This window comes from Papaver somniferum, chromosome 5, assembly GCF_003573695.1.
Source record: "Papaver somniferum cultivar HN1 chromosome 5, ASM357369v1, whole genome shotgun sequence".
In the NCBI taxonomy this organism is placed as follows: Eukaryota; Viridiplantae; Streptophyta; class Magnoliopsida; order Ranunculales; family Papaveraceae; genus Papaver; species Papaver somniferum.
Window position 1 is genome coordinate 21,850,777 of NC_039362.1, and position 16,128 is coordinate 21,866,904.

General features: G+C 34.0%; 1 protein-coding gene across 1 annotated transcript; it reads right to left on the reverse strand.

Moving 5' to 3' along the window:
- Positions 1 to 9,184: 9,184 nt before the first annotated feature.
- On the reverse strand, positions 9,185 to 14,752 carry LOC113277323. The gene is made up of 4 exons (XM_026526455.1): positions 13,304 to 14,752; positions 13,167 to 13,217; positions 12,996 to 13,068; positions 9,185 to 9,570 (listed from the first exon to the last, which is right to left on the reverse strand). The coding sequence occupies exons 1-4, from the start codon at positions 14,152 to 14,154 to the stop codon at positions 9,331 to 9,333; spliced, it is 1,215 nt and encodes a 404-aa protein (XP_026382240.1). The 5' UTR covers positions 14,155 to 14,752; the 3' UTR covers positions 9,185 to 9,330.
- Between the last annotated feature and the right edge of the window lie 1,376 nt (positions 14,753 to 16,128).

Genomic DNA, 16,128 nt, shown 5'->3' on the forward strand with positions numbered 1-16,128 from the left:
AGAAAATTCTAACTGAAAAGATAACCAAAGAGAAAACGAGGAAAACGAAGAGCAGCAAACCCTCTTCTCAACAAAGAGATTAAGATTTTCCACCTCCTTTATTCATTCCTTTTATTTGATCTTGAATTTCCTTGATAGTTGGATCCTCATCTGCCAGAGACATATTGTCTACAATCGTTTCATCTTGAAGCACACTAAACTTGTTTGGAGATAACACTCCAGAACTATTTAGTTTACCTAACGAAAAGTACTTATGAGCTTTCTTAGCTCTCTCCATATTATTAGTGCCTTCAGCAAATCTTCTAAATCTTGTTCCATTTGTATTCTAGCTCCAAAGCATTACGCTCATCATCACTTAGTTCAATACCGTGATCAACTTTAGCCTTGAGACGTGTAATATTATTCATAATGTTATCTAGATTAACATCCACAGGAAAATGGTTTTTTAAACTATGCAAACCAGAAATTTGTTCCACAGCATTAGTTTGACTGCCATATTCATCTTGCGTCTTGCATTGCATAAACACCTTGTTTACAAGGTTATCCGAACTGGATGCAACTGGAGTACACTCATCAGCAGTTCTTTGTACAACATATGTTAATGGTGTAGGGGACGTATTGTCACCCACACCCCCATTAACATTATGTCGCGCATCCTGCCAATTATTTCCAACAACTGCAACATTCTCAACTTCTTTGTTAGAAGATTCAGAGTTACATACCTTTCTCCATTGATGTTTTGGAGGACCTTTAGCCTGTTATTTAGCATGCTTCTTTTTCCTGCAAGTTACACTGTGAACAGAACTTTGGATGTTTTGGAACGTCAATAACCTGCCAGAAATCTCTACCACCAGCCGTAACATGAATAGCATCAGTAGCATCATGTTCAGAAAAATCAATATCTATGAGAACAGCTGCAAAGTGGCCATATTCATGATTTATAGTTCTTAAATCTACCCCAATTGGATTTCCCAAGGATTTACCCATAGAAAGCAACGACTTCTCAACCCAAAACTCCATTAGCAACCCAGGAAAACTGTTGCACGAGAAGTAGATTGTTTTTCGGCGTCAAAACCATGGTACCATTCAATGAGTCGAAGTTGATGATTGTCAACCATCCAACCATCTTCAGAGAAAACCCTATCTTTATCTTCTTGAGACAAAAGCTTGATAATGAAAAATCCACGGTTCAAAGGAACAAATTGAACATGTCCTTGACCTAGTTTCCATTGATGTTCAAGGGAGTCTTTAACAAAGTTAAAATCATAACCCCTGAGTTCAATACGGCCAATAAGGCTGAAACGCCAAATCTCACAACCCTCAACGAATAAATCTTGAGGTATTTCAACAGCCGGATTTCCATCTTTTGTTGTAGGATTTGGAAGAGAATTCAAATCCACAGAATTAATAACATGCGACTTTTTATTCATAATTCGTTCAGAAAAAGTTATGGTTTTGGTACCCTTAACTTTTTTCGCATAAGAAACTGCTGAATTAACAGTGTTGATTGGATTCAGATCATGGTTTTCCCCCATTATTGATCATCCAAAGATGATCAACAAAAGAAAAAACCGAATGATTTAAGTAAATAAGAAAAAAAAAACTTTGTGTTTTTCCTAAACCCTAAAAATCGCCAGAGCTACTTTAGGAGAGAGAAAAAAATAGACTTGAATATAAGCTGAAAAGTCACTTTTTGGTGTCATTTCATACGAAGGCATGGTCACAACAATGAGTTGTCATTTCATACGAAGGCATGGTCACAACAATGTTAATGGGTACCGTTTTCCTGGGGGTGTACCAAATTAGTAAAATCACGATTTTTTTCCTTTTATGATCGGTAAAGAATTTGATGTCGGCGAATTTTGAACTCTGGTCGTAATCATCACCCGATGACTCTGCCACTGTATTTCGATGATACCGATAAGTCATCACATTGTTGATTTTTCTTTGAGGTGTACCAAATCTCCCCCTCTTTAATGCAGACAAGCTAAATCAAAAATCCTTACTCATTTTTGGTTCACCTAACGGAATTTGGTTCACCAAAACGGAATAAGGACCAAAATGCTTAGCGGAATAGGGACTTAAAAATAGTAATATGTGAAATCGTATGTCGTATTTAAAACTAATTTAAAATAGGGACTTAAAAATAATTTAAAGCTCCATATAATCCAAATGATATGTCGTATTTTTGTAAATTTTATATATTTAGAAAGCTCTTTGAATCACCTATGCAACGAGTATAAACAACTATATCCATTTTTACTTTTTAATATATTTGTAGTTCTCCAAAAAAAAGCTATAATTTAAAGGTAAATTGAAAGAGCACATATACTTTTTACATGTTGCCTATATGATGCTCAAATACTTCATTGATATACTATAAATTTACTTATAGGTTTTAGTTTCAGATACAAAAGATTGTCTCTGTTTCATTAAAAGTGATATTTTCATTTCTTTAGTTTTTACCTAATAATAAACCACATTAACAATTCGTTGTAGTCTAGGTGGTTAGGATACTCAGGTATTTTCTGACTCTTCTCTGTAAATCGGTTTTCCCTTTTTCATGACTCACTAAATTTTTTACATTCTCCATCTTGATTCTAGTTTGATTTCTTTGTTAAATCTTTTGATTATATGTTTGTGATTTTCCTTTTAAGTTTGATTTAACTTTAGATATTTTAAAAATTAAGCTTTTGTTGGAATTTCTCTGGTTTTAGAATGTCTAGGTAATTCCTTTACTCCCAATGTGTTTACAGATTATCTTTTTCCTGATGGAATTGTCCAGGTTATCTGAAGTGTTAAGGCGTATGCAGAGATTACTCTAAAGCTCGTTGCAGCTATAGTGATCAAGATGTTTGTCGTTGTTGATTTGATTTTCTCCATGGATGTTCTCAGTGGTTCCGATCCAGCTCAGTATAGAAATTGGTACTACCGAAATTCTTGCCCTTTCAAATTCCGTCAAATCAGTTACCTAATTTGGTGCTTACTCTTTCCACCAATCTTCTGGTCAAACAATTATCTCGCAGTTTCCTCTCCAATAAGATATTTCCATATCCAAAATCTTCCATGTTTAATAGATTATTCTCAAGAATATTTCAAAACCCTAAATCAGAATAATTCGTGTTATATATGCTTGAGATATTTTCATAACAATACAGAAGTCGTAAGCCTTTTTCATTATCAAAAAATGGCTGAGGAAAAATTTCAGAATATCACAGACCTGGTTCAAAAGTTCAAAACTGCTACTTTGGAACTGGGTGAGTCTTCTGGGATAATAGTTCACAATCAAGAACAAGAAATAACTGAAGAAAGCTCTGAGTGGGAATTTTGCCTTATTGGTAAAATCATTATTGAAGGAAATATGGGTTTGAAGACAGTTGAAAATAACATAGGCTATTCATGGCCTTCCTTGCTGAAGATGAAGTGCAGATCGTGGAGATAGACACCAACTTCATGGTTTTTAAGTTTAAAGAATGGGATACTGTGAAGAAAATTTTTGATACAAGGCCATGGAGCATCAATGGGTGGCTAGTAATCTTGCATCACTATAATGCTGATATGATCTACCAAGAGTTAGATTGGACCCATCAATGTTTCTGGATTCAGCTGAAGAAACTTCTCCCAGAGCATATGAATGTTGCTGCAGTCAGGAAGATAGGCTCACTAATGGGTGAAGTCATTGTTGTAGATCCTCCAAATGTTATTCCTAAAGCAGGTGATCCAGTTAAAGTGTGTGTCGTCTTGGATATTAACAATCCATTGATAAGAGGAGTCCTAGCTATGACTGAAACTGGAAGTACAAGATGGGTAAAATTTTTTTATGAAAAGCAACCTAAGAAACTATGTCCCCAATTGCTTTATTCTTAATCATATCAAAGGTGTTTGCAAAGCTGCAACTGAATACCTGGAAGCTGTGCACAAGAAAGCTCATTATTTTGGCCTCAAGAATCTCAAAGGAAAAAGCAAAATAATGGAACCAAAGGTTATAGAACAAGTTCCAGTTAGAATTCAAAAGACTAAAATCAAGAATCCAGTATTTGTTCCCCCTCAAGATGGCATTAAGGTTACTGGAAGAGTTATAGATGTTGATGATGATGATGCTCAGGATTCTGCTAGACTTGGAAAGAGACAGAGAAACAACCAAACTGAAATTTCTTATGGAAGTCAGACTGTTCAACTCCTGGAAGCCAACAGCAATGACAAACATCTTGTATCACAAGTAATCTTACAGACTACTCATCAAGGAAAAGAAATCAATAACAACATTGGGATTGGAAAGGTTTTTTCTAGACTCTACTCTTTTTATTATCTGCATCTCTTAATTTTTCAATCTAAGTCTTTCAAAATGAAAATATTATCTTGGAATGTTCAGGGTATAAACAATAGTTTTACAAAACAACAACTTGAAAACCTTGTCAAATCTCAAAGTCCTGATTTTGTTTTTCTTTGCGAAACTAAAGTTGATGTTCTTAGGATGATCTTTGTTGCTCAATCTGTCCATTATCATAATTATGATTACATAGATAGAGTTGGTCGTGGGGGAGGTCTCATACTTATGTGGAAGGATGGAATTTCATGTAACATTGTTTCTACTGTTGATAACATCATTCATGCCCTAATTAAATTAGATCCTAGTAAGCCAGAGGTCCTGATTTCCTTCATGTATGGATCCACTTATAATGATCCTAAAAAGAAACAATGGAATTTTTTGCATGGTTTAAGTCATGATGTTTATCAACCTTGGATAGTAATGGGAGACCTTAATTTTCATCTATCTAGAAACAATAGCTCTGACACTTGGGTCCAAAATATAGTTAGAGATTCAGGATTAATCGACTTAGGTTTTGAAGGAAAAGATTTTACCTGGACTAGTAACATTTATGGTACTGGACCAAAAAAGGCTAGGCTAGATATGGCTTTAGGAAATAATGATTGGTTTTTGCACTTTTCTCAAGCTAAAATTATTCACCTAAATCATATAGCTTCTGACCACTGGCCAATATTGATGATTACTGATCCTATTCCTAGGAAACTATGGAGACCTTTTAAATTTTTTGGAACTTGGATGCAGCATGATACTTTTAGCAATCAACTTGAAAATGCTTGGAATGTTAATGTTAATGGTAGTCCTGCTCATAAATCTAAGTTCAAACTTCAGAGTACTAGGTTATCTTTGTCTCAATGGAATAAGCTTGAATTTGGAGATATTCAAAAAAAATATCAATAATATTCAAAATCAGCTTGATATTGCCCAAAAAGAAGTTATCTCAGAAAATGAATTCATGAGAGTGAAAGCTCTAACTAAAGACCTAGAAAACTGGTATAATATTCAAGCTAGTTTCTATAGAGAAAAATCTAGAGATAAACATGTTCTTGACATGGATAACAACACTAGGTATTTTCACTTTATGGTTAAAAAAAGACTTCATAGGAATAATATTTCTACTCTGTGTGATGCAAATGGTAACTGGTATACTGATAGGGATGAGGTCTCTAATCTTCTTACTAACCATTTAATACTATTGCTTGCACCAGTAGCCCTGTTTTCTTCGAAACTGATTTTGATATTATTTCTAATGTTATTTCTGATGCTGATAATTCTTCTTTAGTTTCTATTCCAACTACTGAGGAAATTATCCATGTTGTCAAGTCTATGCCAGCTTGGAGTTCTCTTGGTCCTGGTGGATTCCAAGCTGGTTTCTACCAATCACAATGGAACATATTTGGTAAGGATGTTATTGATGTGGTTCAAAAAAAATTTGTTTCTGGATATATGCCAAAATGTTTGAACAAAACTTATATCTGTCTTATTCCTAAGATTAAAGACCCTAAAAATCCAGTTGATTTTAGACCCATAGGCCTGTGTAATGTTTCTTATAAGATAATTTCTAAAATATTAGCTAATAGAGTTAGACCTTTTCTTAAGAAGCTAATTTCTCCTTATCAAGCAGCATTTGTGCCTGGGAGAGCTATACATGATAATATCATTATAGCTCGTGAAGTCATTCATTCAATGAAGCATAAAGAGGGTGTAAGTGGTACTATGGCTTTGAAATTAGATTTATCTAAGGCTTTTGATAAACTGGAATGGACCTTTCTTTTGAAAGTCCTATCCCATTTTGGGTTTAATGATGTTTTTTGTGGTCTAATCCAGCAATGTCTCTCAACTACTAGTATAAGTGTTCTTCTTAATGTATCACCTTGTCAACAATTTGAGCCAACTAGGGGTATTCGACAAGGTGATCCTTTGTCTCCATATTTGTTTATTTTAGCAATGGAATTCTTATTAAGAAGTTTATTGGTTGCTGAGACTAATAAAGACATTGCAGGTATCAAAGTAGCTAGAAGAGCTCCCTCCATATCTCATCTTTTATTTGCAGATGATATCCTTATTTTTGCAAAAGTTGACAATCATAATATTAATAGTATATTAAGTATTTTGCGTAAATTTGTTAGTATTTCTTGTCAGACTTTGAATTTTGACAAGTCTTGTGTCTATTTCAGCAATAATCTCAGTCCAGGTGATTGTGAGAACTTAGCTCAGCAGCTGAGTATGACTATTGTTGATGATTCTGAAACTTACCTAGGTGCCCCTCTTCTTCTTGGTCATTCAAAAGTTAAATCTTTTGAACCTATAACTCAGTCATTTGAAGCTAGACTCAATAACTGGGTTAGTATCTCTCTTAATCAAGCAGGTAGGTCTACTTTAGTTAAATTTGTTCTAAATTCTTTACCCACTTATCAGATGGGTTGTTTCAAAATACCTACCATTATTATTGATAAGTTAGATGCTTTGCAGAGGAACTTCTGGTGGGGACACAAAGGAAATAAGGGTATAAACTTCTTAGCCTGGACTAATATGAATAAACCCAAGGAATTAGGTGGGCTTGGTTTTAGGAATTTAGAAAATTTCAACAAGGCTCTTATTATGAAACTTGCATGGAAGATTAGCTCTAAGGAAGAAGAACTGTGGATTAAAATTCTTGAATCCAAATATTTTAAGAATAGTAGTTTTCTTCATTTGAGTAAGCTTAATGACAGTAGTTCTTGGATTTGGAAAGGCTTATATAGATGCTTAGAAACTATTAAGGAACATAGTCTCTGGTCAGTCAGATGTGGTACTAAAACTAATATTTGGTTAGATAAATGGGTTATAGGTCTTGATCAACCCCCTGTACCTGTTGACAGTTCTCATGATGTTTCTACTTTGACTCTTGTGTGTGATTTATTTTTAGCTGGAACCAGAATTTGGAATGCCCAACTCATTCTCATTATTTTTTCTCTTGATACTGCTAATAAAATCCTAGCAATGCAGGTCCCTAGGTATGGTTCTGATAAACTTATTTGGCTACCAGATAGGAAAGGTACCTTCTCTGTGAAAAGTGCTTACAATATCCTTTGTAGTCACAGTTCTGATAACAATCTACCTCAGCCAGTTCCTAATGCTACTTGGAAAGCTCTTTGGAAATGCAAGTCCCCTCATAAGGTTAAATTGTTGGTCTGGAAATGTCTTAAGACTATAGTTCCAACTAGAGCCAATATCTATAGATATAAGAAGAATATTGATATACATTGTAGCATCTGCAATGCTAGATTAGAATCAGTTGAGCATCTTTTTTTAGAGTGTCTCTATGCTAGATCCATTTGGCTTGGAGTTAACATAAATGTTAGTAACATTTTCTCTATTCACGGTGATTTAATGCATTGGATTGTTAGTTGGTTTGATGCATGTAATTATCAAGCAGGAGCATCACAAACTGACATGGGTTATAGACAGAATTTGCTTATGATTACTCTATGGCATATCTGGAAGGACAGATGTTCTCTTGTCTTTCAGAATTTTAAACCTTATAGCATGTTAACAATTAGTAGAATATATTCTATGCTTGATAGCTGTAAACTATCAAATCCAAATGCTATTGTGGTCAATTCTAATTTGCAGCTGCAGATTCAGAGCTGGGATCCTCCAGACTTAAATTTTTTGAAAATTAATATTGATGCCTCTTTCTTAAAGCAAAATCTTATAGGAGGAATTGGACTGATTGTGAGGAATTTTGCAGGAAACTGTTTTGGAGAAAAAGGAGCTTTTTTCAATGGAGGAATGATACCGGATCAAGAAGTGGAACAACTGGAATGTCTTGCAATGAAAGCTGCAATGGATCTAGCAATTGAGAGAGATTACAGTAATGTCATTTTTGAGTCTGATAGTGAGGTTTTAATTAAGTTAATAAATGAACAAACCACATATGTTCACTGGATGAATCAGGGTACTATCCTTGACATCAAATTTATGTTAGAAAGTCATGAAAATTTTAAGTGTCAGTCAGTTAATTGACTTAAGAATGGAGTGGCTGATAAAATAGTTAAGAAAGCTAGGACCAATGGAGTGAATTTCGATTTTACAGGAAATTATCCCCAGGATATCTTAGAATGGGTGAATGGTGACATTATCAGATTAATTCTTCTACTTAATCAATGAAATTCTTTTTAGCATCAAAAAAAATAAAAATAAAAATAAAATGAAAGTACTATTTTTCCAGAAATGGAAGGAAAAATAAAGAAAAAGTAATGTTACCGACGTGCACCGTACGTGCTCACTACTTGTTATGTATAAGACAAAATATCTTATTACATGGGTTGGTACACTCCCAAATAATTAGCTAACCCAATTAGCAACCTTGCAAAGTCAAGTTTTGTTTTTCTCAATCAAAAATGGAAGGAGAAATGCTACACACATACCGCTCTTATACACAACACAAAAATAACCTCCTCACTTGAGATGGGCCCGCCGTCCTTGGAGTTGGCAAGGAGCCCACGATTCGAAGTCATGTGGGAGGGTTGTTTTTGGAATGGAAAACCATGAAAACAACCAAATATGAATCAGATTCTTCCAATTAAAAAGAACTTGATTAGTATGGATGTTCGCTCCATTAATCTTATCACTTCAATAGCTACTTTTGCTCTTTCTCCAAATGCTCTAGTGTTCCTCTACCTTCATAAACTTCATCATCTTACACTGTACAGCATATCGAATTGACCTCTCTTGTTATAAAGTTATAAATTGTTGAGCCAAAATCACAATATACCCTCCTACTCCCGTAAAAAGAAAAAGGGAAGCAAACTTTACGAAGTGTGTTTTCTTTTTTGTTTTTTTTTTTCTTGTTGGTGTTGCTTGGTATAATAATAAACAAGAAAAGGGTTATCGGTATATAGATAATAACGAGTACAACACATTTTTTTATCCGAAGACTAGAAATTCAAATCAGGCCGTGCAAAATCTAAACCCAAAGACAAAGGCATGGGCAATAAACATGCGGGTTATTTATTTTTTTAAGATAGATAATCATTGTCACCATGATCAACTAGTACCCTAGAGTAGTGGAGAGTCATAACATGATCAGTGGTTGAAGAATGTGGTAACAAAGTCATGATGGCAGCAGCATGATGATGATGAAGATTGTGGTGATCTGATCTTGAATGATGATTGTTATTAGCAATCCAAATGTGATCACGAACATACTGAATAGATAAGTGTTGTAACAACAGTTGACCCCTACATCTTATCTCCACCTATACAAAAAATATACACAACCACCATTAGTACATATTATACGACTTATGTTTATGTTAAGCATCTATAAACTTAGCCTCATGAATCAATGATCATTAAGGTTGAAGTCAATTAGCCGCCTCTTCATTGCATCCAACTTATTCCACACGAAACTAATATATATTAGCTAATTAAACCTTTTAGTATTGATGTGGCGAGGGATAATCCATTACTATCAGTTCATCTTCTTTTTCATTTTCGCGTATGTTTTACTTCAAATTATTTAATGAATGTTCAGAATATGAATACATGATCCCCATAACCACGGCGACCAGTTAGCCCCTAGGATAATTATCTTTATTTTTATTTATTTTTGGCCCTTCTATTGACATTGCTTTTTTAGACGCTCTTCCATGCACGTCTTCCTCACGTCTAATTTCTAAATCAATGAACAAGATACATTAGAATTCAAATCATGTTATTGAACTAAAGTTAACCTGTTCTCCCAACCAAAAAAAAGAAGAAGAAGAAGGCTATAAGTGATGTTTTTTTTCAGGATAGTTTCATACACAATGCAGGCCAACGGACGTCTCGATCGTTCAACAGTCAGTTTAAGTCCCAAATACCGTAAAACCAGTCACCAAACCAAAAATGCTCCTAAAATCATTTTATAGCTACTGAATTGGAATTATCATTACTTCATGCATGCACTGCTACTCTTTAGTTTTCTGTGTTTGCTTGTTGATTACTTAATTAATTAGCAAAGTGCCCATTCATAGTTTCAACGGCCGAATCTTAATTCTGAAATATTTTCTTATATATCGTTCAACTTATAGAAAGAGATGTGTAGGTAGGAACCCGAACTTAGCCGTATACATCCAAAATAAAATACTCGTAACTAGTTATTTTTAATCGATGAAGAAAATACAGAAAAGCTATAAACAGAGAAGTCGAAGAAGAAACCAAGAATATATGCACAAATACGAAATTAAGTACAGAAATGACGATAGAAAGAATGAATCACGCATGCAGTTGGTGAAGGGTTGCAATAAAAAGGTCATGGGTCCTGGTAATTGATTTCCATTTCCCTAGCTACCTTAGGTTCACCATCATTTGATTTTTATATTAATTATTTTTTGATTTTCTGTTGGATGGAACATTATCATTTGATTAATCAATTCATATTTCATCCTTTAATGCAGCTAATTATTTCTTTAGTGAGTGTCAACTGTCAACTAATGTTATGATCATAATAATAACCCTAAGCTGATTTTTTTTTTGTTAAGCTAACCAGATAAATTATATCATCAAGTCAATGCCCGCCTATGTAAAACTTAAAAAAGGAGAAAAAGGTTCACAAAGTCTTCTTTAGCTAATCATAGAATCCAGGTTAATAGTAATACGAAGACATAGAATCACTGGAATTATCATTTTTAGTTACTCATTAGATTACGCAATGGAAGCAAATATAATCATTTCTTTGCTTTTCCAGATTGAAAAGAAAACAGATTATCCCCGAGATTTACGGTATACATCCTCATGGTTTTTTTTTCTTCCTTATTAATGCAATCAAGAATAATAGCAATGCGTTAATGGACCAAACAGCCACATATTTTCCCTAATTATTGATGTTGTTGGCGTTTGTTATTTAGCTTAGTTGAAGGCTACTGCTTAACACACAATAATTACGATATGGTTTTCTACTTAGCATAAGTGAATGTCAATAAGGCATCAATTGTCGACTGCTATTGATATGCTGCACTCTAATAAATGTGATGATCACAACTCCTACTTGATTACAATCTATTATGGGAGATATGATATCATGATGACAATGAACTTTTATGGATCTATCAATAATCTTAAGCTAGGTTATATTTATTACAGCATTCACTTGCTGTCTTGATGCAAGTATTCAAATGTACATGTAAACTAGTACATTGTGTACTGGGAAAAAAGGTGTAGAAGACCTGCCTAATTCTATTGTGTACTGGGGAAAAAGGAAGAAGAAGACCTGTCTAATTCTATAATACTTTAAGTGCTTATAAAGTATGAAGGTAGTCTTGATCCACATATATATACTCTACTTATTTAGATCACAACAGTAAATTGCAAGAAAACTACCTAAGTACCTTCCTAAAGTTATTTTCCAGACCAAAACACTTGTTGTGGGACGAATCCATAGTCTAATCTAATAAGTGGATGGCTTTCGAACCCATCATTTCAGATTTATCATTCTTAGATCTAGAATTTAGATTGTGTTCTCCTAATGGGATAACACTTGGACTAAGAAAAACGGTACGCGTCTAGTGGCTCCCATTGAAGATACCTATGATGGTCATTGCCAATGCTGTGAGAATAATTTCATCTCTGCATAACACGCTACGTAGAAACCTATACATATGCAAGGTGGTCCAAACCTAAATGTCTAGCATACTTGTTTTGGAAGACATTAGCTCTGATAGCTAGATTAGTAAGTTGCAAAATTTACTAACCCTTCAAGCAAGATAAGAAGATTGTATTCTTCATTTGCTCACCTTTAAGCAACAAAGTTAACTTTCCAAACCAATTAATTATTTTCTTGCATTTCATAATCAAGTTATATTTGCATGCCTACATATGTATACAGTTTACATATATATATATATGGGTCTGGAGTGAGTTATTTCTCTTGAACTGTTCTATACCAAGCCAAATTTTGTAAATTTAGTCTTTGTTTTCTTGGAAAAAGCAGACTGTTTTCGTTCGAAACATGGGGTTAATTAAGGGCACACCATACAACAGAAAATGAAGCAAAAGAACCATACTCTCAGATTGACGTTATGGATCCTATGCTTAAAAAATGATCCTCTCCAAAGTCATAATTAGGATATGTATCTCGAAATAGAACAGACCTAGTTAGAGATGGATAACCTATTTTGTTATACCTTTAAATACTTTGCTAACTACAAAAAAGCCTAAGAATTTGAATGTCTAATTCTTTATGGGGAATGCAAATAACTATTCTTTAATCTAAGTAGACATTTTATAAATAATACCATCATTAGCCAAGAATGAAGAAATGTACTTCCTCCCTAAATACGATGATATCCATCAAAAAAGAGGTAATGATACTTACTACCCAAATCCGCATAGCTAGCTTCAGTTCAACTGTTTATATCTCATGAAAATGAAAAAAACCTAACACCAACCTTTGATCAAGAAGATATGTACCTTCTACATTATTAAGTAGTAACTGCTAATACTGTGATCATTAACTTGTTTAATTGGTCTTTTCATGTTTTTGGTTTGTTTGCAAACATTATTGTTTTCGGTTTGTAATTGGAAGATCGATCACTAAGCGAACTAGCCATAATTGCTTTCTCCTAATTTCTTCATACATTTCTATCATATAATACCTATAAATAAAGAACCAATTAATGGCTTTGAGTATAAAAGTTATTACCTCGGATTCGCCATGCAGTTTTAGCTTCTTCACTAGATACTTCATCAACAATCGAACCGTTGTCTTCCCATCTCTATAGATCAGTTAGAATAAATCGTAAACAAGATTTTTTATTGTATTAATAGAACGAGCAGAAAAATGTTTGAAGAGTTAAAAGAGAAACAGACTTACTTGATTCTGAGGTAGTTCTTTGGTATCTGAGGCAAACAGGGATCAAATTCTCTGCATGAGTTAAGAAAAAAGTCAATAAAATATCGAGTTTGAACTTCGAAAAACCCTAAAAACGATTTAGTGTTGTGTGTTCTTACTGAGTCTGTGATGCTTGAAGTATAACCCACACACCCGAATGAGGTCTTCGAGGGGGATTGACTACTTTCAAATCTGAATTCAGGCTAAGCATATCTAGTACCGTATTACGATGATGAAATCTTTGCTGCTGATGATGACTCGGGCTCATCGGTGATGCCATCGGTAGTAATGAATTAGCTGATGATGAAGTAGAAGCTATTGGAATATTCCATGTATTAGGTCTATAACCCCATGAAACAACCTCTTGTTGAGGAAGAAAATTACTAAAACCTGATCTTGGTTGTGATAAGAACAAACTAGGTGTACCAACGGTATCCATATTCGGAGGTGCTGTGATCACTGGTTGTTTAATCACATGTTGTATATTATTATTAGTACCGGAAAATAAATTGAGTTCGACCAAATCGTTCCGTGCTCGTGTAGTCGCGGTTGGCTCAATTCGACGATCATAATTTAGCTCATGAGAACCTCCAAGACCTAATTGGAGCCATCTTGTATCATCATCATCTTTAGGTATTGTTCTTGTAGTCGTCGTTGTGGTTGTTGTTGTACCTTTTGATGAGTTCGTTGAACCTGATTCATTCACACTACTAGTTCTTGATTCGTCTTCGGCGGCCATAGGTTGATGATCATCAACGACCATTCCTAAATGATCACACCCTATACCCTCACCACCACCGTCGTTCCGATTGTCATACCAGGATGATGGAAGATTTGTAGTAACACCATTAGTTCCCTTGTAACTTTCATCACCACTACCATAACTATCGTGAACCACGACGTTGCAATTACTTTTTTGAAGTTCTAGTTGTTGTTTGAAGATCATGTTTTGAGCAGGGAGAGTGATCATGCCGAGATTATTCAACTTATACCAAGTCTTCTATTCCATTAGATTTTGAAGTAGTCATGACGATGAACAACAACGTAATACCAAATTACCAGTACATATCCCATATATATATGGACTTCTCATCATCGTCGAGATTAAAATGAAAAGAGATGAATGAAAATGATGTCGATCGGGTTGTTTGATGATTGTTTCAATGTAAATTAACTTAAGTGAAGAAAACAAAAAGAAGAGACTAATTTGCAAATCTCACTTTCCATTAAAATTCTCTTTGTTTGGAAGCTTGTGATGAATTAGAATGATGATTATGAAATAGTTACACAGCAGAAGAGAAAAAGATGGTTGTTGGTGGTGGTGCTGAGAATGTTAAACAAAAAACATAAAAAGAGATTAAGCAAGAAAATTTGTAAAGGAATCTTTCTATATTTCTCTGACTCTCTCTAGTCTCTATGTAACTGTTGTTTGTAAACCCTAATATTATTATCTTCTTGATGATAAGCTGTAGCTTAGGTTTTTGAGGTTTCAGAATTGCTATGTTATAACTGAAAACGGATACGAAAAACGAAAAATATGTCGGAATTGTTGTTGTTATTAAAAAATGGATGTTTGGAAGGGAATAAAGAAATACTTTAACTACTTCCTGAGTTTTAATTTTAGTTAATACAACTTTTAGGACATGTTTTTCGAGATTAAATTACCTTAAAGGGCTCTTGCCTTTCTAGGTTACTATGGAAAGGTCCTTTTTACATTTTACACCGCACTTAATTTTCCTTTTTTTTTCCAAAGGAGAAATATGACTGGTCGTATTTGACTTGCTCGTGTAAAAGCTTACTATAGAAACCACTTATCAACAAAACAAACACTCTAAAAGCTTGTTTCCAACAACAAGCCTAGATAATTCAAAAAATGGAAACGATGTCCGGTCCCCAGAGTTTTTTTTAGTAAGAAATATCATATGGTCCTAGAAATAATATATTAGAGAGTCTAGTCCAGTTGACCTAGTCAACTATCTGTTTGGTCCTATTTGGAAATATGAATTATAATTTGGTCTTAGAAATAATGATTTGGTCCTAGGGTGATGTCCTGGATGATGTAATTGTCACTAGGTAATGTCAGAAATATCCTTTTGGGGCCATATAGATACAAAAATCAGTAAAGAAAAAATCTTTTTCAAATTTACTTTCTCTCTCATATTTATTTTCAGATCTAATCTCTTTTTTTTTCTTCTTCTTCTTTTCTTCTTGGTAATAATGGCGTCTCCATTATTTTTTCTTCTTTTTCTTCCTGCTACTGTTGAATACGTTGTTGCTGCTCATGTTGGTGATGTTGAAGATGAACTTAGGGTTTACGATGATGAAGATGAAATCATGTTATTTGTTGCTGATGTGGTTATAGATGATGAAGACGATTTAAGACGAAATCCGCCGCTGCTGTTGAAGATTCATTTACATCTGTTGAAGATGTTGAAGACGACGATGAAGATGTTGAAGATCTTGATTTTGATTATGAAGATGTTGAAAGATCTTGATTTTTTATGTTGAAGATCTAGATTTTGATGACGATCTTGATTTTTTTATGTTTGTTGCTCGTGTTGAAGACGATAAACATGATGAATATGATGTTGTTGGTGTTGTTTTGAAGACGATGATGTTTGATGCTGTTGTTGAAGACGACGAAGATGATGATGCTGCACTCTGTTTTTTTTAGGTTTTTATATGGAGTTCATTTCTTGAATGAACTCTGTTTTTATAGGTTTTTATATGGAGTTCATTTCTGGAATGAACTCTATTTTTTTAGGTTTTTATATGGAGTTCATTTCTGGAATGAACTCTGGTTTTTTTAGGTTTTATATGGAGTTCATTTCTGGAATGAACTCTGTTTTTTTAGGTTTTTATATGGAGTTCATTTATAGAATGAACTCTGTTTTTCTAGGTTTTTATATGGAGTTCATTTCTGGAATGAACTCTGTTTTTCTAG

Bases quoted from the DNA above. Each gene is read 5' to 3' on its own strand.
- LOC113277323 (XM_026526455.1), bottom strand. From the start codon at position 14,154: ATGATCACTCTCCCTGCTCAAAACATGATCTTCAAACAACAACTAGAA. The intron at 13,218-13,303 runs GTAAGAACACAC...TAACTCATGCAG, and splicing joins CTTCAAGCATCACAGACTCA to AGAATTTGATCCCTGTTTGC. The intron at 9,571-12,995 runs GTAATAACTTTT...TTTTTTGTATAG, and splicing joins AACTGCATGGCGAATCCGAG to GTGGAGATAAGATGTAGGGG.